This window comes from Ahaetulla prasina, chromosome 1 (assembly GCF_028640845.1).
Source record: "Ahaetulla prasina isolate Xishuangbanna chromosome 1, ASM2864084v1, whole genome shotgun sequence".
Taxonomy (NCBI): Eukaryota; Metazoa; Chordata; class Lepidosauria; order Squamata; family Colubridae; genus Ahaetulla; species Ahaetulla prasina.
In genome coordinates, this window is record NC_080539.1 from 338,550,643 (window position 1) to 338,578,519 (window position 27,877).

Genomic DNA, 27,877 nt, shown 5'->3' on the forward strand with positions numbered 1-27,877 from the left:
CACAATAAATATTAAATCCATTTCTGATCTGTATTTTAAGCATGCCAGCCCCACTGTATGCTCACTTACAGCCCACCTATGTGCACCAGGAAATGCTCAGCTTAAAAAAAAAAAAGCTAACTTTAGCTGAAGTAGTTATCAAGGAACATGTGATGATTCACATTTCTGTATTGTTCGTCCTTTTTCAGTAAGCTAGAGGTGGGGATACTTTTACAACCTCTAGTGAGTGGGATTTGTTTAATCTTCCATGGTAGATATTTTACCAGAATCAGAAGACGAAATCCAGTAAGACTATAGTTAACCAATTCAGTTTTTAATTTCATCCTTATAATTGCCAGCTCCAGTGCTTTGTTCAATTCTATATACAACTTTGAAGACTAATTCATATTTCTAAAATAGAAATATTTATAAGGAGGTTGAATCTTTGATGTTGAGTTGTAATTCTAAATAGAGATAGTTGGAACTTCTTATCAAGATTGCTGTTATAAATTATGAGTATCCAGAATGCTATTCCTGTTTCAGTTTTCTTTGCGGTTACAGTCACTCCTCATTTAGCATTACTTCATTTAGCAAGCTTTCACAAATCGTAGTGTTGGTAGTAATTTCTTTTAAAAAGTTGTTTTCTGACCAGTTACAACCAAATTTCTGTGCCTGACAATGCCAGAATGCGAGTAATGCTGGCATTACTGCACAAAAGAACTTTATTTAAATGAAATGGCAGCACCCTACAATTGTTGCAGCATCTTCATTGTCAATCAAGTGGTTTACTTAACCATTTGGCTTCTAATTTAAAGAACAAATTGCAGTCACTAAATAAGGAGAAGGTGTATTAGCATCTGTTGATAGCTGAATGGTGAATAACATGTTTGAAACAGCAAATCTAAAACTGATGTTCAAGTATTTTTCTGATTTTTTCATGGATCTGTGTTTTCAGCTGAATGGAATCAAGATTTCTTCTGACTTGTTTGGAACTTTTTAATTATCTTTTAAATTTGTTTTAAATATGTTTTACAATAAATAGTCTTATACTCTGACAAAACATAAAATTTTAAACAAATATAGGCAAACAACCAAAAAAGACTATAGGTATTTGCACAGCGTTTGCAGAAATATAAATTTTAGAAAATTTAAAACTAGGGAAAAGGAAACAGGAAAATAATACAATTACTTTGTTATTATATCTGAGATCAGGAAATTTGGAGATAAATTTCTTAATTGCACAGTAATGTCTATTTCTCACAAGACTGAATTGTCTGCTAGCACTGATTTTACTTTGGGGAGGGAGCTTGGAGAAGTTGCTGTCATTAAAGTATTTAGCAGATTAACAGATTGCATCTGATTTCACATTTGCTTATTTTTCATTTCTTCTATTGAAATCTTGTTCATGCTATACTTTTTTAAAAAACTGGATTCATTCTTATTGACACCTTTTCCCGAGTTTAAATATTAGTATTGTATTGAGACTAAAGTTCCGTGCTAAATTTCTAAGGTATCAGGCAAAGTAATATTGTATATTACAAAGGATGCCTAGCAGAATAAATATTTACTTCCGGCCTTAAAACATATAGGGTGCTCTAAATCAGTTTGTTTATTTATTTGGCTGGCTTCTACCAGAAATAGCATCTTAGCTAAAAAAATAGATGCTAGATCTTTAGTGTATGAAAGTGTTGAAACAGATTCTGTTGGCTTACTTTGTTTAGGGCAAGTATTCATTGTAGAACTTTCTGGGTTCAAAAACTTGCTTGTTTCTTAGCATTTTATCATCATTGGGAGAAAGTAAGAAAGAGCTCCTGTAGATTCCAAAGATGTAATTAATTCTATATTAGAAGTGGACTTTAAACTTGAGTGTGACTAGCTGTGTGATACACACTAAGAAAAATATCTGGAAAGTCTGTATTTTAGATTATGAAGGATTCCTACCCACCATTCCCAAACATTTAAAACTTTTATTGCTATTATACTGTTTGCAGAATTGTGAAATATCAGAGGTTTGTGTGCATATCAGACATTTATCTCTTGCTCATATTTTTAAACCTCTGTTGTCAACTTCAAGAGTTTCTGATCACAAAAACTATGGTTTACTAAGCCATAAACTAGAGACAAAATCAAATGTTAGAGAAAAATATGACATACTAGTTGCTTAAAAATTAGTGGACTGCAACTACAGTTCACATCAAATTTGGGGCAGAGTTGCTCGTTATGTTTCATTCATGGAAGGGCATTCTTCACTAAAATGGCTCATATCCTTGAGATTTTCCATGTAATGTCTGAATAAATTACATATCTGCTGAAGAAAAGCAGAACATCTGTCAGGTGAACAGACAAAGCCAGAAATGTTTACCTTCCTCATCTAACAAAAAAATTAAATAGATTGAAGCATCTGTTTCTGTCCAAAGAGTACATAAATTGGCTGAGAATCTTCAAATTGCTATTTCAGGCATCAGATTGGAAACCCATTCATTAATAAAAATCTCAGTCTGGTAAAAATTGCTTATGAATAATTGTATTTTATGGGAACAAACTATAAACTGCAAGGAATATAAATAATCTGAAAGGCAAATTACATCAGCAAATACCTAATTTTTCCCAGCAAAGGGCTCATAATGCAGACACATTTGTAGTTTATTTCCTTTTCTTAATATTATAAGATAAGTCCATAACAGAAACTATTCTGTGAGCTTTATCACATTTTCTGCATAAAGAAACCCAAGTGTTCTATGATTCTGATAAACTCAACATTTGAATAGCATGAAATCTCTATTTTAAGAGTTTCCTGTGTGATGTATGAGGATGTTTCTGAAGCCAGTTTGGGAAAACGCAGCAGTTTTCATGATGCTGTAAGACTTCTTGCTTGTCATACCAGACTACAACTTGTTATTGCCTTGATCTTCTTTTCATGTCCTAAATCTTGGAACTTGTTTTGTTATATCCAAGTAGAGTTATTCACTAACATTTTTGAACAATATGATCTAAAATTATAAATTGCGTATGCAAATATTCTGCAAGAAAAATCTGCAAACATAGGTGTTTAGCAAAGTAAATGTTGCATTCTCTTGCTGGATTAATGTAAACTGCTTTGTTTGCAGGGTGTTTTGCCATCCCAAAACCAGGCCAATTCTCCAAGTGGAACTGTAGTATAGCCATCACACTCCTCCTAGCAAACCTTTGAACACAGAACAAGAAGTAATGACAATGGAACCAGGAGCTGCTGTTCAGCCAGAGAGCATCACAAATTCTTAAAAGGCAGAGTGTTATGTGAATCACATAGTGTTTTACAAAATAATTCTGTAATGAGTTATATTTTTACATCTAATACTTTGAGGCTGCTCACCTAAGGAAGAATTTTGCTTAAAAATGCTTCTTTTGGTGCTACAATTAAAAATCACAATTGCTTTATATTTCTCAATGTAATTTAATCACATACCTACATTCACACACATCTACACGTGTAAAATAAAATGTTTCTTAAATCCAAGTAATTTTAATGGTGTTATAAATTAGAATATTACTGTTGAGTTTTTTTCTTTGCACTGCTTTTTTAAAATCAGAGATGGTTAACCTAAAAAGCTCTCATGGGAAATTAAAGTCATTACGTTCTGGCTCCACAAATGTAATTCAGGAAGATGGATGCTACAATCATAGGTTTTTCTAAAAAAGATTGTTTGCACTTAAATAGCGTAACGCTAGTGGATAATTACTTTTAAAATGGGTGTTTGGTCACCCTCTAAAGTTATGTTATAAAGAAACAAATCCTTTGTATCAAACATTTTATTTTAATAATGTTTCAACTACAGTCAATCTGTATTATATATGTAAATAATGTAATTCAGTGATTGGGGAAATCATTACACTAGTAATTTTAATCATTTAAGAAAGTGATATTTCTAATTCAGAAAATACATATTAAACTATCTTGAATATGCAGTTTTGTTTACTTTCTGTTTAAATCACTTTTGATGTAACTTTTTGAATGTAATATTTTTGGTAATGGACATGATTTAAATTCTTGTAGAAGATGTTATTTCTGAAAACACTCAGGTCAGATTTAGGAGCTATTGAACTGGGCTTTTTATTAGTCGGTGTTATTTTCCTGCACTTTATTCTAAATGGTTTTTCCTCAGTATGGTTTAGAACACTATGAAGTTCTTAAACCTGGTTTTTAAAATATATGTTAATTAACAGTGGTAGTCACCATTTTCATGCATTGGGAAACTATAATATCTGTTAATGTGATTAGTAACACTAAAATGTTTATTTAAAATTATTGTAACAACAATAGGTTGCCACTGTAGAATAATGTGCCAAAGTACATAGTTCTCCTGTTTCAATGAAAAATGGATGCCTTGTTGGAGGATAAATATGAGAGTCTGCATAATTAAATTGCTGCTTGGTTAGTTCTATTAAACTAATTTTGAACACACTGAAATCTGAAGAATCCACTTCAGTTTTTTTTTTCTTGAAGAAAATGCTGTCTGCTTGATAGTGAAATTATGCGGCTGAGGATTCCTCTCTGGAGATCAGATCAAGAGGCAGAAATTCCCAGATTCTTGTCAAAGTAGTATCAGCATTTCAGCCATTGTGAAGCAAATCCTGCCCCTTTCTTATAGGCCAGGGGTCTGCAAACTTGGCTCTTTTAAGACTTTGCTGGTTGAGGAACTTTGGGAGTTGAAGTCCAAAAGTCTTAAAAGAGCCAAGTTTGCAGACCCCTGTTATAGGCCTAGAGCCTCAGGATGCACATAGAAAAAGAAGCAGTGTGCATTGCAACCATTCAGTGCTGTTTTCATCACATCCTCCTGCCCCCTATCAAACACCCCCCCTCCCTTGGACTGAGATGTTGCAGAGGTATTTCCCTCTTTATCCCCATGCCAATCTTTTATTTGAGGCGGTTCTGAAGCAGAACAACTGGGGAAGCAAAGAGCTTATTTGAATACTTGTGGTTGCAACGTAGTCTCCTCACTTTCTGGCTATGGAAAAAAATGCTGAGTGCTAAAGACTACAATTCACAGACCTGTTTTTTATAAATAATGTTTCAAGGTTGTAGATTTTATGTATATGAATGTTTGTGCAGATAATCCTGCTATTTGCTGGACTTCCACAGTTCTATATCTTTAACGCTGACCCGCACACTCTTTGAAACAGTTTCAGTTTTGTCTGCAATGCATTACTATTCATTGGGCTGCATATAAGCCCTGTTGACATACTTCAAAGTCTGTTTGGGCTTATAGTAAATACTTTCAAAATTAGTTTGAAATAACTAAATAGTGCCAGGCTAGTTTTGATTGCATAATACAGACTGCTAGTAAAAGCACAATAAAAGTGCCATTTTAACTACTGTGCATTGGCAGGTTTAAGATCTTAGGCAAGACATTTTTTATGCTTTAAGAACATAGCTTGCTTCACACTTTGATAAGCTTTAAACATAAATTATATATTATAATGGCTGGATTCATACATCATGCTAAGCCAAAACTGCATAAGCCATATTATGGCTCAGCACAATGTGTGAACCAGCTGCTTAAAACCCAAAATTTGGATTTAACTGTGAACACAATGTTTCTCTCCACAGAAGGCATTTCATCCTGTGGAGGCAGAAGGGGCTGCTTTTGCTGAGTCTGTCTCTGCAAAAATGTATTTGGGGGAGGGCAGTCATCACAGAATTGCTTCTTCCCTTTCTGCCGCTGTGAGCCAACTCTGGAAATCGGTATGTATAATTATACTCTTAGAAGCAAGAAACACTAAGTGGTTCAAACAAACCATCTTCTTTAGAAATAATAATAATAATAATAATAATAATAATAATAATAATAATAATAATAATAATAATAATAATAATAATAATAATAATAATCTCAATTCTGTAGTAAAAATGCTGTAGAACTAGAAAGCAGGAAAAAAAACAGGCTTTAAAAACAGTTAATAATCCAGAGATTTAAGGAACACAAAGTGCAGAGAATCCATTTTTTTTTAGTCTAAACCTGTGTCAAGTAATCCCTTTGAAAATTTTTGTGTATGGAGAGAGCGGAAGTCCTTTGCCTGTGCTTACCTTTGCCTCATTCTGAAAAAGTCCTCACTTTCGGAAAACAAGTACAAAATTACTTGTTAAAATAAAATAGTGCTATGCTAAAGCATTAAAAAGCTGAACAGGAACATTTGTGTCTTCTCACTATACATGACACCCTCAAGCAGTTGTGCAGGTCTTTGGGTTACCATTTCTTGATTAGGAAGTTACATGCAGCCATCCTTCTGCTTACCTTTGCAGTTATAAAAGCTATAAGCTTTTTTTTAAAAAACTCCAAAGCTGAAATTGACCAACATTCTAATATTTTAACTATTTTTAGTGTTTGATCTCCTGCAATTCAAAAGCACTTACATTGTACTGTATTACAAGTTTTTAATTCAACATACGAACAGAGGTTGCCTTATTGTCAAATATCTAAGCATACCTAAAAGCAATATATGTTCTGAATTTTCCCCTTTTGTTTCCAAAATTGTCAAGTAATTTGTTCTCAACATGTTGATGGGAGATGAATCTCAGGCTTAGTTTCCAATGAAATACAATGTGCTTCTGATTATGCATATATGTAGAGAATAATGTGAGAATATAATGTACAAGGGTTTTTATTATTGTTTAAGGGATGAAATCATAAAGTATATTATTCTATCAAATCAGACTTCTTCATATTGGGTGTATTTAGCCTGGTATTGCCTCTTTGGGGTATTAAACAAATTTCGTCATCACCTGTGGGAGATTACACATGACTGTCAACAGCCAAAATCTATTCTTGAGCACTCCCTACTTGAGTATTCTTAAGAGTAAACATCTCCATGTTTTTGGCTATTTGAAGAGAGTTTCAGACATCTAAAAGCAAAGTAGCTGCTTAATACATACTGTATCTGAATCATTATTTTAGAAGTTTGTAAATTGACTAGAGTGTCTATAGTATTTCAACTTTTTAATCAAATCACAATGCACTTTATTCAATACTGTAGGTGCCTTGTTTTAAATTACAAGATCCTAGAATAAACTTTTAATGTGCTGGATATGACTAAAGCCAGTAACTATATGAAATAATGCTTATGCATTATTAACATAAACTTTCTTAAAGGATATTTTTCCATCCTTGTTTAGCATAGTACCACGGCTTGTTCGGAACAGGCATTGCAAACACTGGGCAAGTGTGTGTGCAAAGCTCCACCTGCTTGAGCGGTGGGTGTTCACACACGTGCGTACACACAAAAAGCTCCATTTGTGTAAGTGGCGGGCACACATGCATAACTGCCGCTGGCCCAGAATCATCCCCTCTTCCCCACCTATCAGTTTGCCATGCTGGAAAGGTTGGGAACTGGTGCTTTAATATTTATAGGTTGAGATCCAGATTATATTTGAGAATTTTATTCAGAATTTCCTGCTGGAGAGTATTTTGGGAGGGGGAATGAATAATAAGAGTTGGAAGGGACCTTGGTGATCTTGTCCAACCCCCTGCTCAAGCAGAAAACCCTATACCATTTCAGACAAATGGTTGTCCAATCTCTTCTTAAAAACCTCCAGTGATGAAGCAACAAAAACGTCTGAAGGCAAGTGGTTCCACTGATTAATTGTTCTGTCAGGAAATTTCTCCTTAGTTCTAAGTTGCTTCTTTCCTTGATTAGTTTCCATCTATTGCTTCTTTGTCCTGCCTTCAGGTACTTTGTGGAAGCCCCTTAAATATTGGAACACTGCTAGTCACTCCTAGTCCTTTTTTTCATTAAATTAGACATACTCAATTCCTGCAACTGTTCTTCATATGGTTTAGCCCCCAGTCCCCTCAACATCTTTATTGCTCTTCTTTGCATTCTTTTCAGAGTCTCAACATCATTTTATATCATGGCAACTAAAACTAGATACAATATTCATCCAGTTACAAAAATGCAGATGCAAAAAATAATGCTCTTCAAATTATACATTTTAAATTAAGTTCCTATCCTTCCCAAAAGAAAACCTTATCCTAAAAACTTGAATAATTCTATGAAATAATATGAAAATTCTTCAAAATAAATCTCAATTCTTCTATAGTTTGGTTTGTACAGATATATAAATAATGGCAAGATTACATTCAACCAACTAATGACTATTGAATCCTGAAGCAAATGATTGCCTTCATATAGGAAGAAAAATACAGCAGTTTTAGGACTTGTTTTATGTATTATATTGCATTGGTATTCTTTTTGTGACTTTTCAGCAAACTTTACCATTGTGGTTTCCCTCCTCAAAGATACAGTCCAGTCTTGGTTATCTTTTTGCCACTTTATTGAAGCATTGCTATTTGGCTGTTATTTAAGGTGCAACTGTTATACAGTATCAATATTTTTTACTCTAGTGCAGTACATCGTTTTTTTTTTCTTGTTACAGAGTAATGGTATTTGACAGTTCTTTGTGAGAGGACATGGTACTTGATCTCATAATCTATAAAAATCTTCTTAGTCCTTTAATAAATGTATTTTACTGATACCACTATAAAAGCTAACTTAAATGCCCTTTAGACAGGATTATTTCCTCCAGCACAAGAGTTTCAAACATCATGGCCTTTTCAAAACAAATGTGTAACATTCTACATTGAACTATGCCAGTGTGACAATATACATCTACCAAAAGCTTACTTATAGTGTTCCATACAAGGGAATATTGAGTAATAACTGATCTTTTTCATCCACCATCCATACAAAGACCTGCTAATTTATATTATTTATTTGAGAACACAAATTTTTATACTAGGTTATATTTAAATTTTGATGTTTCTAAATGATAAAGAAAATTGGCTCTGATTATCCCTATGGTCACATGTACAACCCCTTCCCCAGAAATTCACACACACACACACACACACACACACACGTATGTATGTATATGTGTATGTATATGTATATAAACACAATGTAGCATTTAGTATAAAAGTTGGAACAATTCACTCCTGCCAGCGCAACACCGTTAAATATATGATCACCATAGAAGAAAACTTAAAAAAAATAGGAACTCCTTTAAAAAAATCAAAGTGCATTCTGAGCTATAAAAATGGTGGTTACATTGTTGGCTTGTAAAAAAAAAAGGGTAAGTCCTGAAGAATGATTATTGTAGCTTCTTGCTGCAGCATTTGAGGTGATAAGGCACTATTGCCATTTGTGTACTGTTTCAAAAAATCCAGACAGCTCATGAGTGTTTTGATCCATCAAAATCTTCCACCTCGTCTTTCCAGAGCAGGCAGGTGGTACTGTTTCATAGGAGATTTAAATTCCTTCTGTTTTTCAGACTGTTGATGAGACAATAGAAATTAAAATGGGCTATAATCTATTTGTACAAAATAGCATGTAATCTAATAAGCAAGGCAAAATTACCTTGCGATGTGTCCCAAAATATGTTATAGGCTGCAAAACCTGGACTTGTCTGTTGTATGCTGGGAGGGTAAAAACTGACTGAAATGAAGGATTAGGGTAAGAAGTCAGGTTGGTTACAGCAGGAACTGTCAGTTTTGGCAACTCAACTGCATTGGGAAGTCCATGATGTCCCAGTGGATTCTCCTGGGTTTGCCTAAAAAAGTTCTTTTAAAATAAAAATACAAGTTCAATTTTTAAAAATAATGTTATGTAGGCTAAATGTGTTTGATCACCTCACATATGCTTTAGGATGGTTTAGATATTGCCACCTGTGCAGTTAGTCCCAAATATATGTAAAGTTCTACCCAAACGTTTCTTAGGGAAGATTGCAGCTTGCCTTTGGAATGATCTCATCATATAGAAGCATGGTATCAGTGGAAGCCTTTATATAGTTAGTTTAATAAAGGGGAAGAGGATTAAATGGTAGCAATTACATTCTATATATTTTTAAAAGAGTAGTCAAGGGTTACATTCCAATATTTTCAGACTTTCAAAGATGTAGATGTTAAAAGTTGATACTTGTTTGGAAAACTGGCTTAGGCTTTGATGGTTTATTTCTAAAATTGAGCCTTAGAAGATGTCTTCTTGGAATCTATCCTTAGAAGATATCTAAGCCTTAAAATGACACAATTTCCTTCCTTTCTTATTCTTCTATTGGCATAAAAATTTATGATTAATTAAAGCACAAAATTGACATAGAACTGTTCTATAAGCGTGTAAACAAAAATGGCAGTAATTGAATAGGTTTATTACTCAGTCTTTGATTTAAAGATTACCTGCCTTTGATCCTCCTTTGACACACGCCGCAAGCCAAGAGAATCCCTTTCTAATGGATTTTCTACTAATCTCATTTTTCGGTGTATGGTTAAAGCTTGTTTCTCTGCCAACCTGTTTAGAATAAATCAGATAAAATCCCGTTTATGACCTTTGAAATACTTTCCCATCAATTAGACAATCAAACCACTCATTTCCCTCCTTTAGACATATTAAACAATGACTTGAAATGCAAATGCTAAATACTCAAACCTAAGTATTAGCTAAAATTATTAGCTTAATTGATTAAGAATTATCAAGCTTAATTATTTTAAAACTTAGCTGGCTAGATACATTTTAAATTTAATATTGATTCAAAATCATTTCACATTCCCTTACCTTAATTCTCTGAAATAAGGATGTTGCAGTGCTTCATGAGCACAGATTCGCTCATCGGGATCATACTGTATCATTGCATACATAAGTGTCAGGCTCTTATTGGACAGGTTGGGGATAAATGGAGAGATTCCTTTTCCTTTTCTGATGGGGAAGTCAAAACTCATCACTCTTGACCTGCATAAATCCAATGAAAGAAAAAGCATTCCTGTCAACAGAGTCAGCTTTATTGTTATTGAAAGAATATAAAAGAAATTAAAATAGAAGTTTCAGTTTCAAAGCATTCTTTGTCTCTGTAGTCAGCCATATAAGGCAAATTACATGTGTATGACTATATCTGGAAATGATTACAATTTAATGCTTCTCAAATTTAGAACACAAATATGATTGAGCAGACTTGTATTATGGTGTCATACCATCACAACTGCATTCTTTAAATGCAATTGATACTACCCTCACTTGAACATGGGAAGTCAAAAGTAATTTTAAATTTTGACTTCCAGTTTATCCAGGTGAAAACTATTGAACTGGAATAAAAGGAGCATTTAATAATAAACATCCCTTAAAAAGTTATTCAGTAAAGCTAGTTAAGTCTATATAGCAGCAGCCCAACTAAGTGACAGCATTTATAATCTTAGACTATTTTGAAAAACTGAACAGAGTTGATCAATACTTGGGTAGACCACCAATAAGAAATACCAGGTCTGCAGGCAGGACTGAGAAATCTCTTGCACCATTTTGCTAAGAAAATTATTTATGCTTGTCTCAGAAAATTAACAGAATTCAAGCTCTATTTGATTGAATGTTTACTGAACACCAAAGACACACAGAAGAAGTTACAGTAAATTATAGCAAAGGGGGATTCCTACAGACTTCAAATTCTTTGACACCTCAAAAAGTGCATCAAGGGAACAGTAATATAAAACAATCTTAATAACTAATTATGAAAAGAGGACATGAAAATAACATGGTTGTGACTGTGGTTCTGAATTCTGAGAAATAGACCCTGGCTATATGCTTTGTAAGATTCAACTATGGTCAGCTGTAAGGTAATAAACACACTCTTCTAATGTAATTTTAGGCAATTTTACTTAAATAAAATGCAATAATGAATATCAAGGGAAACTTCACTTACTGTTTGAACTTATGAAGAATCTTCTTAGGTGGGGTACCTATGATATCGTGGATTTTTGATATTTGGTCCAATTCATTCGATCCAGGAAAAAGCGGGTGGAAACTGGGAACAATAAAGAATTGATAATGTGATAAATCCCAACCTCTGTGACAAGCTTATGTTTTTATTATGAGAAAGCTGTTCATCCTCGGCACGAAATAATATTATTGTTACTAAATAATAACATTATAGCATTTTAGTAGTATTTATATAGTATTTTAAAAATCAAAAATACTGTCATTAATCCCATTTCTCACCTGTGTATTATATAACATCTTTCAAAATAAAAAGGGGAAAAGCATCAAAAGAGACAAGTGTTATCGAAAAATGTTATCTGTACAATTCAGCCTGTTGCTATCTAAGAACATAAATATTTAATCAGCTAGAAATGAAGAATTTGTTGTTAACGCCTATAATCCCCAAAATTCAATATAATATGCACATGGCTTGGCTTTGCCTCAAGGGTCCTACTTAGAGACATGTTTACTATTGTCTGCAGCTAGATAACATAGCCACTCTTGAAGCCTGGATATTACATTAGGACTCTCAGTTAAACTTCAAATTATTTTTCTTTTATTCATTAAGCTGCTGATGTTCATTTTTCTAACCATTGACTAAATTCAGATATACAGCAAGACTTTTATATTAAGCAGAATCACAAATCCCTCAGTTAAAACAATGAAGTTCTACATCAGATAAGAACATAGTAATTAACGAACAGTGACAAATACCCAAATCTTTCTTATTGAAATAGATTTAAATCTACCTTCAAAGTGTTAAATGACTTTCCCTGTGCCATTATGCAATTCATCGAATAGAAATGAAGATATTTGAACTGGAATTTTCTCCATGTGTGTTTCACTGTTGAACCTCAAATCTTCCCCAGTGTTATATTTGTTTTTTTCCATAACACAACCTATTACATATCTGCACAGGCCTATACTTCTCAGAAGAGTTTCTTTATCCTTTTTAAGGTAGCCACTTTCCTTCTGATAAATAACCTACCTTGCAATTTCATAAAACACACAGCCAGCACTCCAGATATCCATTTTATAACTGTAGTAACCATCTGTAAGAAGACATTCAGGTGCCCTATACCAGCGGGTAGAGATATATTCTGTATACGGCTGCTTAGAATGTATGCTCCTACAGGATCCAAAATCTCCAAGCTTGAGAAGATCTTGCTACAATAAGACAATTTGTGCATCTCAAATGATCAGGCATTAAAATGATATTTACAAATAATGAACTAGTAATAAAGTTCAAGATGAAATTAAGGAATATTTATCCACCTCAGTTGTTTTATTTTTGAACAGAAAAGACTAATTTTTTTTAATGGTCTAAATTGGCCGTAATTGATTTTTGAATCCTTGGCCACAAAGCAGCCTTTGAAATAATTGTGAAAATAACATAGGTAGTCCCAAAGATGCTTTTCCAAAAGGCAACTGGACTTTCTTATTTTTTCTTTGAAAATGTTTCACTTCTCATCAAAGGAGTTTCTTCAGTTCTGCATGAGAAGGGAAACATTTTTAAAGAAAAAAAAAAACCCAAGAAAGTCCAATTGCCTTTTGGAAAAGCACCTTTGGAACAACCATAATCTGGATGACTGAGAATCTCCATAATAGAATAGAATTTTTTATTGGCCAAGTGTGATTGGACACACAAGGAATTTGTCTTGGTGCATATGCTCCCAGTGTACATAAAAGAAAAGATACGTTGGTCAAGAATCATAAGGTAAAACACTTAATGATAGTCATAGGGTACAAATAAGCAATCAGGAAACAATATCAGTATAAATCGTAAGGATACAAGCAACAAAGTTACAGTCATACAGTCATAAGTGGAAGGAGATGGGTGATGGGAATGATGAGAAGATTAATAGTAGTGCAGATTTAGTTGACAGTTTGACAGTGTTGAGGGAATTATTTGTTTAGCAGAGTGATGGCCTTCGGGAAGAAACTATTCTTGTGTCTAGTTTTTCTGGTGTGCATACATACAGGTAGTTCTTTGTTAAAGACCATTTGTTCAGCAACCATTTGAAGTTGCAATGACTGAACAAATGGTACTTATGACTGGTCCTCAAAATTCCAGCAACACATGGCCATGTGATTATATCCATGCACACGGCTGCACCACATGCATGCTGCATTAGCCTGCATGCGTTACTCTGGCACAGCAGCAACCTCTTCCTAGCTCAAATGCACTCATCACGGCAACCCTCCTCTCAATCCATATTACTCACCTGCCCTCCAGCCTCCTTGCAAGCTGCCTGGAACTTGCAATTTTCAGTCTGTTTCCTTATTGACTTTGCCTGTGGAAACTGGCAGGAAGTTGCAAGTCATGGTCACATGAAATCCTCATTTAATGATAGCCAAAGGGAATGCTAGGGTGCTGTTGCTAAATGATGCACTCATTGTGGCATGTTTCATAACTGTAGCATTTAGCGATGGAAATTCTGGTCTCAATTACCATCAAACCTTTGAACATTAATTCTTCAGAGAATTTCTAGCACAAGTTACTCAAGAAAAATCAAATTTGATTTTTTTACAGTTTGTTTCAAAAATGACTGACTTGTCTAAAAACATATTTTTCCATGAGTAATAAAAAATGATGCTAAAAAGCAAGACAATATTAAATCTAAAGCAATTATTTGACAGTTAATTATCAGAAAGTTAAAATGCACTTTTTCCTATAGACATAGGATGCATATTCAAATACCAGTCATAGAACAAACATTTTGAAACATAAGAATTTTGGTACATTCATATTGCTCTTGTTAAAATTATCAAAGACAACCTACCTTTATTAATATGTTTTCAGGTTTCACATCTCTGTGAAATATTCCATTTCTGCATCAAGATAAAAATCAAAGGAAAGGTAAGTATTTTTATATTAAGGCTGTAGTGCAGAAAGCTACACATCCCTTGGGAGTACTTGAGCTTACTCCTTAGTTTCAATATAAATTGTTCCCCAAAAAATTATCCATAAAGTTCTAAAGATATTCCAGAGAAGAAATGACAACTAGAAAAGAAAAACTAGTCAGAGCCCATGGCATCTTTATATATGTTAGATACATGAATGAAAATCTACAGATTCCAGCCCATTTAAATATCCAAACTGTAATTTTCTAAGCAAATAAGTAAAAAAGCTTTCCTACCTGTGTATATGATCAAGAGATTTGCATAACTGGTACATATAATTCGTTATTTTCTTTTCAGGCAATGGTTTTTTCCTTCCTGGAATTTGGAAATCAAATTTAGTATTTTTTTTTTAAATAATGACCACTTGAATATAAAAACAGCTTGCAATGATTTTGGCTAATTAACTGATTTTTAAATCTAGTTATGAAATAGCTTACCTATGACCTAAAACCATGTCCCCTAACTTAGCCAGGATATTCAAAGCTGCTCTGTCAGAGCACCTTATTCATCTTTGGGGGTGCACCATTGGTATGTTTTTCTAAAAAGACAGAACTCGCTACTTACTAAACTCATATCTAAATCACTGTTAAAGTTAGATTCCTACAGTGTGTCCTCTAAAGGCTATCTTTAAAAAGTATTTGCGAATAGCAACTGATATGAAACACAGTGGGCTAGCATGCCTTTTAGACTATATTCTACTAGTCATATATCCGTTGCAATGGTTTTCTATTGTAATGTGAAAAATTTAGAACAGGACTCAAGCTTTCATATTTCATGCAGTTATTCATTTTGAATCATGAGTATTTGGAAGCAGAATAAACCCTCATTTTATATACAGCTGTTATACAGAGATAGCAATTTTGTGTCACAAAGTAGTAATTTCCCAGTTGTTGACACGCTATTGTCATCTTTGACTGACTATCCATGCTGCCTTACCTTTGATTGATGGTAAGGGTGGGGCATAGATTTAACAATTCTTAATTTAGCAAATGCATGCAGTGATTAATGAACTATGTTCTCCTTCTTAAATTTTCTTGCAGACTGGCCCCTCTTTAGGATAGCATTCTCTTTCAATATATGTAATTATGGAGATACTTTCCCTATATTCCAAAACCTCTCTCTGCCTTAACTTATCCTGAAGGAGATCAACTGCCACCAGAAAAAAGATTCTATGTACATCCACGCTAATCTGAAGGTTTTTCCATAACTGCAAGTAAAAGACATATTTTTTCGACATGCAACAGAGTCTTACTTAATGTTTGGTTAAACTAAACATGCATCTGTCTCACTTGTGAAAAAAATCGCTTGAGACATTTTCCAGATTTTGTATATGCTACATACCTTTGATCAATTCATAAATATTCATGTCCATAAGTTCACATATTAATGCAACAGCACCAGCTTTCTTGTCACTAAAAAGTGGGTTTTAATGGAATTGTATGAAAGAAAAAAGAATAAGTTGCATAAGTACTTAAAGAATGGGACAGATTTTTCAATTTTTAAAAAGTGGTTCTATTATTTTCTGTATTTTTCATTAGCTTTTACATGCACAAAAAAAACACTGTATGTTAAATAGAGCAGTTATATGCCACTCTAGAGATGAGCAAGCTTTTTATCATGATGCATATTGACTCAAAATTGCTGAAGAAGGAAAATCAAGTTCATTTCGCCATCTCATGATTCTTTTCTGAAAAAGATATCTGAGATGGCTTATGAGGATGATTCTCTTTAAAAATCATCTTCCTCATCAAAATTGTTTACCAACTTCCTCAGCATGTTTTTTTACAGAAAATCAGAAATCAAATGTTCTAGGAAACAAGGGTTTCCAGGAGATTCATACTCATGCACCTTTGCTACACTGCTGAATCAGTTTCTCAATAATAATAAAAAAATGTCTAATAAGTGGATTACTGAATGACAATTGTGAGGAGGAAAATCATCCCTCTTTATCAGCATGATAGTAATAGTGGGGGTAGAAAAAGAAGAGGAAGAACTTATAGCAGAGGACAAACCTTTGATAATCTCATGTGACTTACAAATTGCTCACCCTTATGTACAAGATAATCAAAAGTAAATCCATGCTGTAGTTGCAAATTTTATTTAATTAGAACCAACATTATTTAAAAACCAAAAAAGAAATGCTTTTGATGTTAACATTTTTTTGCCTGCCACAATCAATTAATTAGATTTTAATTAAGCAACAGAACACATAAATATGCCAACCCATCTTGACCAATTCTGTGGTCACAGGTGGGGATCTCTCTGAACCCTGGAACTTGACAAATAACTGTAACTGGACAAGTCAAAATTAAACTTGATACAATTCTACACGCTGTTACTGAAGTACAACTTTCTGCAATAGAAGAGGAAATTGCCTTGCCCTATGAAAGACTTTCTCCCTGAGAACTGGATATAGACATCTGCAAGAATCTGCTGCTTTTATCAAAATGATGGAAGCGGTATTGTTCCACAAGATCTGCTCTTTTTGAATATGCATGCAGCAATATGACATATATACAAAAGGGCCAAGGGTTTCTTTCAATGTTCATATTGTTGTTCTTCCCCCATCTTTTGGTACCACAGAAGCCACTGAACCTTGATATTTATTATGTGCCTTCAAAAATTTATCTTTTTTAAAATAAAAATATATGATATTATTTCTTTTCAGAAATGGTTAAATAGAACAGTTGTCTGGCAAAAATGTGTAGTGAAGATTTTTGAGGATTGTGAGATTTTTCTTTCATGGTAACAAAATACATTAGCATGTTCAAAATATTCCTTATTGTCAACTGATCATCTCCATTAGGTAGGTGACTAGATATGATTTTTCATATGACACAATGAACAGAATCTAATGACACATATCTTCACTGCAAAATCTCAAATCAGCACCTACGGCAATGAGATTGGATTTTACACCTTGCCCCTTAAACAATTCAATTCTTGAGCCTCTAATTGCATTTTTCTTGTGTTTCTGCCTTGACACCATTAGTATTGTTAGAGGCCAATTATGAACATAGAATAAAACTAATATGATTTTTAAAATCTTTATAGATTGCCAGATCAATCCTGAGAGCCTATGTTACATACTGTCAATAGAACAGAAAAATGGTTCAATGACTACAGAAAGATATATTAGTCAACTCATATTAAGTTCCAAGATTAAGTAGTCCACATAACCTACTCCCTATTTGCTGTCATCTTGAGAAAAAGTGCAAGAAATGACAAAATCTGATCATTCTACAGTGAAAAGTTCCTCTCTCAAAATAATTTTAATCAGAATGAGATTTGTTTGATAAATAATTGTACATCTCTATAAAATATCTGGTGATCAATATGAATGGTACAGAATATGAATCAACAAAAGCATGCATCACTTACAAAATCACTTCATGCAATGTAAGGATATTTGGATGTGGATTCAATCGCCTTAATGCTTGAATTTCTCTCAGGTTATTCACTTGATCAATGCTGGTAGAAAAGATTAGATGAAAAATAAACAACTATCTTTTACACATTATTGCATATATTTTCCTGAATCACACAAAGCATAGGCTGTAATAGTCTTTTGTAGCACGTTGCCAGCTTGCCTGGGTGCGGTGTGACATTTCATGGCTCTATTCTGTTATAAGTATTGTATGAGATACTACTTGCAAAGTGCCATGTTTTCTTATTTGGTGGCATAGAAAACGGTAAACGCTTCCCTGTCTTTCAATGATTATGAGCTCTTGAGAAGGAAATCTCAAATCTGCGCAATGCTGTATTTACTCTACACTGTAGGGTATGCTAGGATCAAGAATTACTAGTTTGAGCACACCTTATTTAAGGCCAATAAGACATGTTAGGAAAAACAATCTTGATCTCCAAAGGCAGCTAGTTTTTATATACGCATTTACAAAAAATATTTGTTTTAAAACCAACTTTTGACAATGGAGATTTAAACAAAACATTTATATACTAAAGCTAAACAAGAAATTAAAATGGAAAAGAATCAGACTTTACCTTTCAAAATGCTGTTTCATTTGTTTACAAGCATAGCAACGTCCATTGTTTAAACTCTGTACCTTCAGAACATCAGAAAATGTCCCCTCTCCAATTTTACCAATTGTTTTGTATTCTAAAAAGATTATATTGGAACAATAAACCAGAAGGTAAATTTATACATTTAAATTCTGCTTTACCAAACATGTTCATAATTGTAATTTACTTATTGTAACAGCACACTTGTTTTCTCCCCAGATATACTGTATGTCTTCCAGGTAATTCCCATATTGTCACTGTAGTTGTTTGAATTAATGTTCATATCTCTGCACTGGGAAAGTGCATATATATGTGTGCGTGTGTGTGTGTGTATGTGTAGGTCTTTGGTTACTCGGGTTTTCTCCTACGTAAAATTGGAAGTGTCTTGGCAACGTTTCGATGAAGTCTCATTCGTCATCTTCAGGCTGGTTTACAGCTTCGTGTTTCTAGGAGCAATGTGTGATCGCAGCTGTTTCTTCCATACACACACACACACACACACATATATATATATGTATATATATATATATTCTGTTATTGTGCTTAAATAATATCAGTACCATCATTAAATGGACTGTTTGTATACTTCCATACAATTTGCCATATCTTAGGGCATTATCAATAATCATGTAATAATGTTCGAGCATGTAAATTTGAAGAGCTTAATTCTAATGTTATTCTATATGAACAAGAATAACTTATGAATCAAACTAATCTATGTGTTATAGGCCCACAAAAAATATTTGTCCAGATAAATTGATCCTCACTCGTTCATTTTTTAAAACTTTTCTGCTGAGTTATACATCTGAAAACTCACCCAATTCTGACTATTTTTTGTATATACCTTTCTGCTCTAAAATTTGGTTTAGTCTTCTCCCATACATATCACTGCTACAGCACTTCCTATAATTCTCCATTGCCTAACTTCTGTGAGAATTAATTTCTTCAAACTGCATCTAGCTGTAAAGAGAAGCATTTCCAATATAATTGTACTAGTAACTCATCATATTTAATAAGACTTTCCCCTAACTATAGTCATGTTTCATGTTTTTAAAAAGTATCATATTCAACAGTGAAGGAAACTTCCATTTATAGTTTATAGTATCATATAGTTTGTTTGTTTATAGTATCATATAGTCAAAGGGTTGGAAGCAACCTTGGAAGTTTTCTAGTCGAACCGCAACTTACTTTATGTAAAACATCCTGTGTTTATGATTTGAATTCCTCATTTTTATTCAACCACAATTTTTGTCTATGATAAAGTCAGCTATTATATAATGGAAAGGAATTTGTTTTATTGATACAATTTTTTCCTATATGAAGAGTTTAAATGAAAAGGAAGAAAAATAAAAAGACTGTGTTACACAGTCGGTACTCATATGTACGGTCATGTGAAAAAGAAAATACACCCTCTTTGAGTTGTATGGTTTTATGTATCAGGACATAGTAAAAATCATCTGGTCCTTAACAGTTCTTCGAAGTAGGTAAATAAAACCTCAGATGAACAACAGCACATGACATATTACATCATGTCATTCATTTTACAGCCAAAATAGAAAAGCTATATGTGAAAAACTAATTACAGGTAGTCCTCAACTTACAACAGTTCACTTAGGGACCATTCAAAGTTACAACAGCACTGAAAAAAGTGACTTATGACCATTTTTCACACTTAGGACTGTTGCAGAATCCCCATGGTCACGTGATTTTACATTTGGATGCTTGACAACTGATTCACATTTATGATAGTTGCAGTGTCCCGAGGGCATGTGATCACCTTTTGTGATCTGACAAGCAAAGTCAATGGGGAAACTAGATTCACTTGACAACAGTGTTGCTAATTTCACAACTGCAGTGTTTCACTTAACAAATGTGGCAAGAAAAGTCGTAAAATGTGACAAACTCACTTAAAAAATGTTTCACTTAGCAACATAAATTTTAGGCTCAGTTGTGATCGCAACTTGAGGACTACTTCCACAGGTATGAAGAGGCTAAGTAGCAGACAGGTGCTGCTAATCAAGTGCTCTTGAGCACTTGATCATCAGCAAGTGTGACTACCTCTATAAAAACAATGTTTTAAGTCAGGGGTGTCAAACTCACGGTGGCATCGTGTGATGTATCAGCACTTTTTCCCCCTTCACTAAACCGGGGGCATGGCCAGTAGATGATGCATTCAGCCGGCAGGCTGGGAGTTTTGACAGCTCTGTTTTAGGAGTTTTACTAGTCTCCAGCATTGAGGTGTGTGTTAACACAATGGCAAAGAGGAAAAATATCAGCAATGATTTTAGAGAAGCAATTGTTGCTGCCCATCAATCTGGGGAAGACTATAAGGCCATTTCCAAACAATTTAAAGTCCATCATTCTACAATGAGGAAGATTATTCGCAAGTGGGAAACATTCAAGACAGTTGCCAATCTTCCCAGGAGTGAATGCCCCAGTAAATTCACCCAAAGGTCAAACTGTGCAATGTTCAGAGAAACTGCAAAACAGTCAAGAATTATATTTCAGACTCTATAGTTTTTAGTTAGCATGTTAAAATTCATGATGGTACAGTTAGAAAAGACTGAACAAGTATGGTTGTTTGGAAGGATTTCCAGGAAAAAGCCTCTTCTCTCTAAAAAGAACATGGTAGCACGGCTTAGGTTTCCAAAGTTGCATCTGAACACATCATAAGATTTCTAGAACATTGTCCTTTGGACAGACGAGACCAAAACGGGAGATATCTGATCATAATGCACAGTGCCGTGTTTCACAAAAACCAAATACAGCATAACAGCACAAACATCTTATGCCGTCCGTCAAGCACAGTGGTGAAGGGGTGATGGTTTGGGCTTGTTTTACAGCTACAGGACCTGGGCTCACAGTTCTGGAGTCAACCATGAAGTTCTCTGTATACCAAAGTATTCTAGAGTCACATGTGAGGCCATCTGTCCGATAGCTAAAGCTTGGTCGACACTGGATCATGCTACAGAACAATGGTCTCAAGCACACCAGCGAGTCTACAACAGAATTGCTGAAAAGAATCATGGTGGTGCAATGGCCCGGTCAAAGTCGACCTCAACCCAACTGAAATGCTGTGGCAGGATCTCAAGAGAGCTGGGCATAAACAAGTGCCCATAAGCATCAATGAATTGAAGCAATGTTGTAAATAAGAACGGGCCAAAATTCCTCCACAGTGATGCGAGACTGATACAGTCATACAGGAAACAATTACTTCCAGTTATTGATGCTAAAGGTGGTTCTACAAGCTATTGAATCATAAAGTAGGTTTCCACACATGACTTCCCAATTTTGGCTTTCTTTTTGTAAAAAGATGACATAGTATATGTTATGTGTTCTTGTTCATTTGAGGTTGTGTTTTACTTACTTTTAAAAACTGCTAAGGACTAGATGATTTTTACTATGTCCTGATATGTAAAACCATAGAACTCAAATATAAACACACACACACACACACACACACACACACACACACACAGAGTCCTAAAATCAGATAAAGGGAACCCAATTAAACAAATGAGTCAAAAACATTATACTTGTTCATTTATTTTTTGAAAGAAATGATCCAAAATTATAAATTTGTGTGTGGCAAAAGCATGTGAAACTTTGCTTTCAGTAACAGGTGTGACTGCTTGGGGCAGAAATAATAATTGTTGATGAGTCTTGCACAACAGCTTGGAGGGTTTTTAGGCCATTCCTCCTTATACAACTTCAACTCGGGGAGCTTGATAGGCTTCCTTGCATGAGATGTCTGCTTCAGGCCCTTCCACCATATTTTTATAGGATCAAAGTCCGATTTTTCTTCCCCATTCCAAACTTTTGCTTCAACCATTTTATATGTTTGGAGTGGTTGTCTTGCTATATGACCTACAGTGGACATAGAAAGTCTACATACCCCTGTTAAAACCTTCAGGCCTCTGCTAAAATGCTGAAATTTTCACCTTTTAATACAGTGACTCAAAGGATACCTCCAAATAAGAGGTAAAATCCATTTACCTTCGCTACTCATTCAGGAATGGGAGCGCACAGGAGCGCACACGTACTATGCACACGCCTCTTCTGCACATGCACAGATGGTAAAAAAAGGAACATAATGACACCCTAGTGGGTGGACAGAGCCTCCCGTCACCATTGCTACTGTTTCGGCGAACTGGAGAGAACTGAGGGGATTTTTCCTCTGCTCCAAATCAACGAAAGGCTTCACCAGAAGATCATCTAAGTTTTGGAATGGCCCAACCAGAGTCCAGATCTCAACTGAAGTGAAAATTCATAGGGTGACCTGAAGAGGTCTGTGCACAGGAGATGCCCTCGCAATCTGACAGATTTGGAGCACTTTTGCAAGGAAGAGTAGGCAAAGATCCCCAAGGCAAGATTTGCCATGCAGATAGGCTCCTACCCCAAAAGACTGAATGCTGTCATAAAAATCAAAAGGTGCTTTAACACAGTGTTAGTTTAAAGGTGTGCATCTTTATGCAACCATGTCATTATAATTTATTGTGATTTCCCCCCAAAAAAGATTCAGTTTGTTTTTCAGCTGAATTGTACAGCTTACATGTTATACAATATTAAAGGTGGAAAGAATTTTTAAGTGATTTATCTTGGTCCAATTTTTTTAAATTTTAGAAACCTGGCATTTTAACAGGATTATAGAGACTTTCTATATCTGTACTTTTCTTGAGCTTCAGTTTACAGATACCCTGACCTTTTCCTGTAGAATTTGCTGGTCTAATTCAAAATTAGTTCCATTAATGATGGCAAGCTGCCCTGGTCCAGAGACAGCAAAGCAAGCCCAAAATATATTGCCGTCACCATCTCTCACAGATGGGATGGTCTTATGCTGAAATGTAGTATTTGCCTTTTAGCAAATATGGTTTTCATTCAAGTCCAAAAGCTCTCATCCATCCAGAGAATATTCTTCCAATAGCTATGTGGTCTTTCGCAAACTGAACCTTGGCAGCAATATTATTTTGGGAAGCAGTGGTTTTCTTTTTGCAATCCTGCCATATTCAGTATTGCTGTCAATGTTTTCTTAATGGTGGTCTCATGAATGCTGGCATTCACCAATATAAGAGAAGCCTTAGATGTTTTCCTGGGGCTGAGACCTTGCGGAGGATTATACACCTTGGCCTTGTCAATCACTTCTGGGGAAGGTAACAATGGTGTTGAATTTCTAAACAATTAGAAATTCTAAACAATCTATTTAACAATGATTGGTAAAGTCCAAACTCTTTTAAAATATATCCTTTTCCAGCTGGTGAGTATGAACACCCATTTTTCAGAGGTCCTCGGAAATTACCTTTGTTTGAGCCATGACACACTTCTGCATACCTGAATTCTGATTTCAAACTTTGACAGTGAATAGCAAAAATTCTTTTTCTTTAAAGAGGGGCATGATTTCCCACATTCGCACCCAATTATCATCTCACTGATTGAAACACCATGATTCTAATTGCCCCTTCAAATCAACTGATAATCTTAGAGGTTTATATACTTGTTGTTGTTGTTAGTTGCGAAGTCGTGTCCGACCCATCGCGACCCTATGGACAACATTCCTCCAGGCCTTCCTGTCCACCATCCTCTGGAGTCCATCTAAACTCACGCCCATCGCTTCAGTGACTCCATCCAGCCACCTCGTTCTCCGTCGTCCCCTTCTTCTTCCGCCCTCAATCCTTCCATGTGCAAATAAGTAGCTTTGGATCAATTTTTCCTCAATGTTTTTGATTCATTTGTTTAACTGGATTTTCTATCTAGTTTTAGGATTTGTGAGAACAGATCTTATTTCAGATCATGTTTATGCAGACATATTGAAAATTCGAAAGGATTCACAAACTTTCCAGAATTACTGTCTATCAAAGAAGTGGATGGAGCCATACTTTCTATATTTTCCAGGCTTTGGGCAGTTACTAGATGTTTTTATTTGTGTACATACACAAACAAACATACATAGGTGAAGGCTTACTCCAATTTTATTTGTTTCCTCTCTCAACCTAACTTGGAAATTAAAGATGCTGATTTTTACAATTGAGGTCAGAAGCAAGCCTATAAATTTCAAGGAGGTACCTATGGATCTATGATCTTAGATTAGATTAGAATAATTTTATTGTCACTTTGAATGTACGCTAATCAGCATACATTAAAATGAAATTTCATAGCTTGCCTATGTACCTCTATCATTCCAGGCACTGAATCTAGTTTATTTACCATTCTTACAAGCGATATACAGCACTATCTGTATATACTATGCGACCTCTACGATCTCTCTTATGGTAATATAAACTTTCTGTTTTTTCCTATTTCAGCAAAATGATTTATGATTGGAACTGGGAACTTAGTTTTGTGAGAGACTGGGGGAATTGGATATATTTAGTTTTGAGAAAAGACAATGGGGAATATGAAAGTAATCTCTGACTATCAGGAGCTTATTACAGAAGAAGCTCAAGAACCAATTATTAAAACAAGGTTGATCTTTATTGAATGTATCAAATTGCAGGCTGGAAATGCACTACATAAGAAGATTATTCCAATGGAGCCAATGATTTATTTGTGTATAATTTTATCCTTTATTTTATTCTATTTATATAAATATAAATTATTTTATTTATATATGATTATAAGTTATGACTAAAAAAGATTATTCTATCCCTTATTTCTACATCGCTGTCTTAACATTTGCTTAGTTAGTTTACTTTACTTTGATTGCACCTCGAACAACAACATTAAATGCCATCTTCAGTGTACATTATACATAAAAAATAAAACAAAAACACACATCCTTCACATTCTATACAATTGAATTGAAAACCCCGATATTGTATTAATATTGCACTATTCGATATGGTTACTGCTCGGGGATATTTTTCCTTGTTTGTCCTTGTTTTTATTGTCCTGTACCGTCTGCCAGGTGGTAATAGTTCAAAAAAAGAGTGCCCGGGTTGAGCTGGATCTTTAAGAATGTTTTGAACTTTCTTAAGGCAGTGGAAGCTATAAAGCTCTTCCAAAGAGGGGAGAGGGCAACCAATGATCCTCTGGGCAATGATGTTAGCCCTCTGGAGCACTGTCCTATCTTCCACTGTGCAATTGACAAACCATACACGGGTGCAGTAAGTTAAAATACTCTCTATGGTGCAGTGGTAGAAGGTCACCACAGTTTTTCATTCATTTTCATTTTCATTTCCTGAGAAGTCTCAAGTAGTATAATCTCTGCTGGGGCGTTTTGATCAGTGCTGCAATGTGAGCATCCCAGGTCAGGTCCTCTTTTATGATAACATCCAGAAACTTAAAACTAGCCACTTGGTCTCCACTGATAACCAAGGGCTGGATGTCTGATCTTAACATCTACCTGTATGCATGATGCATGTGGTCATTTTCATATTAGTATATGTATATGTATGAGGGCCCATTAATCACCTGCCCAACAGATTTAAAGCAGAGATTTTTCCATGTCATGCTATTTCAAATTCTATAATAGGATATTGAAAACTGTTGCTGAAATTTATACACAGCATACAGAAACATGTACTTTAACTGATAGGATTCCTTTAAAGTTGCTAGCCTCTACTTGTTTTTACAGATATGAATAAACTATTAGAGCAAGCAAGGACAACCTGTGACCTCCAAAACCATTTTAATGTTTGTGAGGAAAACAGGAGACCATCTTGAGCTGATATACATACATAGTTTGACAAGATAGATATTGGCAGGATAAAAACAATAAAAGCCCCTGCCTGCAGTTACTGAAAACTGATGGTGCATTTTTGAGACAAGAAATGAAAACAACAACAAATCCCTTAAAATAGATATTTGCATCTAATAAACAGAACCCACCAAGACACCTCCTGAAATCTCACATCCACATCCATCCCATTTTAAGATTATCATTCTGTCTGCTGTAGTCCTTGCTCCCTCTGTACAGTCCAGCCCTCAAAGGATTTCCTTGTTCAGCTTTAAGGACCGGAGTCTAACAACCAAGTGCTTCCTTTTCATTTCTGAGTTCAGTGAAAACTATGCCCAAAGAAGCAGCTTGCAAAAACAAGACAAACCGAATGTCTACGCTAGTAACACAGGAAGGGTGGAATACAGCCTGCACATTTACTGTGGCTTGATCTTTCATGGACCATTTCATCGAGTTCACCATCTTGTCCAAAATGTGTTGGAGCAGAGATAATAAAAGTAATACGGTAGCCATTCAAGCTTGGTTTGGGAAAGGCTGAAGGACACTGTACACTCCTATTTCCTTTTGAGGTGAGCTGTATGATGTAAAAGAATTGAAAGAAAAATGCAGAACCAGTAAAAACACACCGGCACCCTTCTTACTGTTGGGAGCCAGATAGAAGCCGCTATCCGACTGGTTGGAGCGGATCAGCCCCGGTTCTGGAGCTCCTTTTTCCAAACGCCCAGGGGGTTCCACGCTACTATTCCAAGACCCGACGGGGGCCACTGCCACACTTAGCGCCTCCCTGAAACTCCTCCCGCCGGGTGCAATAGCGGCAGGAGAGGGCGAGTTCGTAACGCTTCTGTCCAACCACGGACTCCCAACCGTGGCCTCGACGGCGGGTCCTTGTTGGCCTCAATCCCAGCAGGACCCCCCGGTGGAATCTGCGGACAGTAAACGAACCCAGCCAAATATGCCAAGTGCTAAAGGCTGCTTCCCTCTTTTTCTCTCCGAGTTAGACGCCCAATTTATGAGAAAGGAAAAGGTTGCGGCGTCTCCCCCCACCCTCTTTTCCTCAACACCAATTCTACGCACGCCCCCCTCCCCAAGCCGTCTCGCCGAGCGCCGTTTCCGACCTATTTCCACCACGTGCCGCGAACCACCACTGCGCCTCCTCCCTTACTGTTCATCCTCCGAGCCTGCCTCTCCCGCAGGTTCCCGCCAGATCAAGGGGTGGGGAGGGGAGGGGTCGAGGACACGGGTCCTCTCTGAACCGCCAGACCCCCTCCCCACGACAGAACTTGTCAGCGCGCCATGTTGTATTCCCGTCACCCTGGCAACCCCAGAGCATCAACCACCTCAACCCGGGAAAACGACCTAGCCCCACCCTCACAGCGGCGCGACCTCTGACAGAGTGGCGCAAGCGCAGTTACTAACCTCCGCCCTCTCCTATTGACTGCGGCAGGCGAAGGGCAGGATTCATGTTTGCGGGCTTTCAGGATTGCGCATGCGGAGTGTTCAATTTACTGCTCGCCCGCCGGCTCCCAGCTCCTC

At 35.6% G+C, this 27,877-nt stretch overlaps 2 protein-coding genes across 20 annotated transcripts in view; one reads left to right on the forward strand and one right to left on the reverse strand.

The window, feature by feature from the left end:
• WDR20 (WD repeat domain 20) overlaps positions 1-27,877 on the forward strand; it is an 81,768-nt gene that overhangs the window by 33,386 nt on the left and 20,505 nt on the right. For 5 of the 10 annotated variants that reach the window (XM_058162730.1, XM_058162732.1, XM_058162733.1 and 2 more), the window contains 2 exons: positions 5,567-5,701; positions 14,552-14,608. In XM_058162730.1, coding sequence (XP_058018713.1) covers positions 5,567-5,701; positions 14,552-14,608 — 192 coding nt within the window. The other 5 variants (XM_058162735.1, XM_058162736.1, XM_058162740.1 and 2 more) reach the window with 5 other exon arrangements.
• Positions 8,270-27,709, reverse strand: MOK (MOK protein kinase). Of its 10 annotated transcripts, none has more exons than XM_058162742.1 (13): positions 27,507-27,709; positions 18,655-18,769; positions 18,034-18,123; positions 15,994-16,064; positions 14,889-14,967; positions 14,532-14,580; positions 13,974-14,051; positions 12,737-12,915; positions 11,693-11,794; positions 10,561-10,734; positions 10,185-10,296; positions 9,370-9,573; positions 8,270-9,284 (listed from the first exon to the last, which is right to left on the reverse strand). In XM_058162742.1, the coding sequence occupies exons 1-13, from the start codon at positions 27,511-27,513 to the stop codon at positions 9,204-9,206; spliced, it is 1,341 nt and encodes a 446-aa protein (XP_058018725.1). In that variant the 5' UTR covers positions 27,514-27,709; the 3' UTR covers positions 8,270-9,203. The 10 variants fall into 10 exon arrangements, with proteins under 10 accessions (XP_058018725.1, XP_058018728.1, XP_058018730.1 ...); XM_058162745.1 differs by having other exon boundaries at positions 27,460-27,709; XM_058162747.1 differs by lacking the exon at positions 27,507-27,709 and adding an exon at positions 26,986-27,369.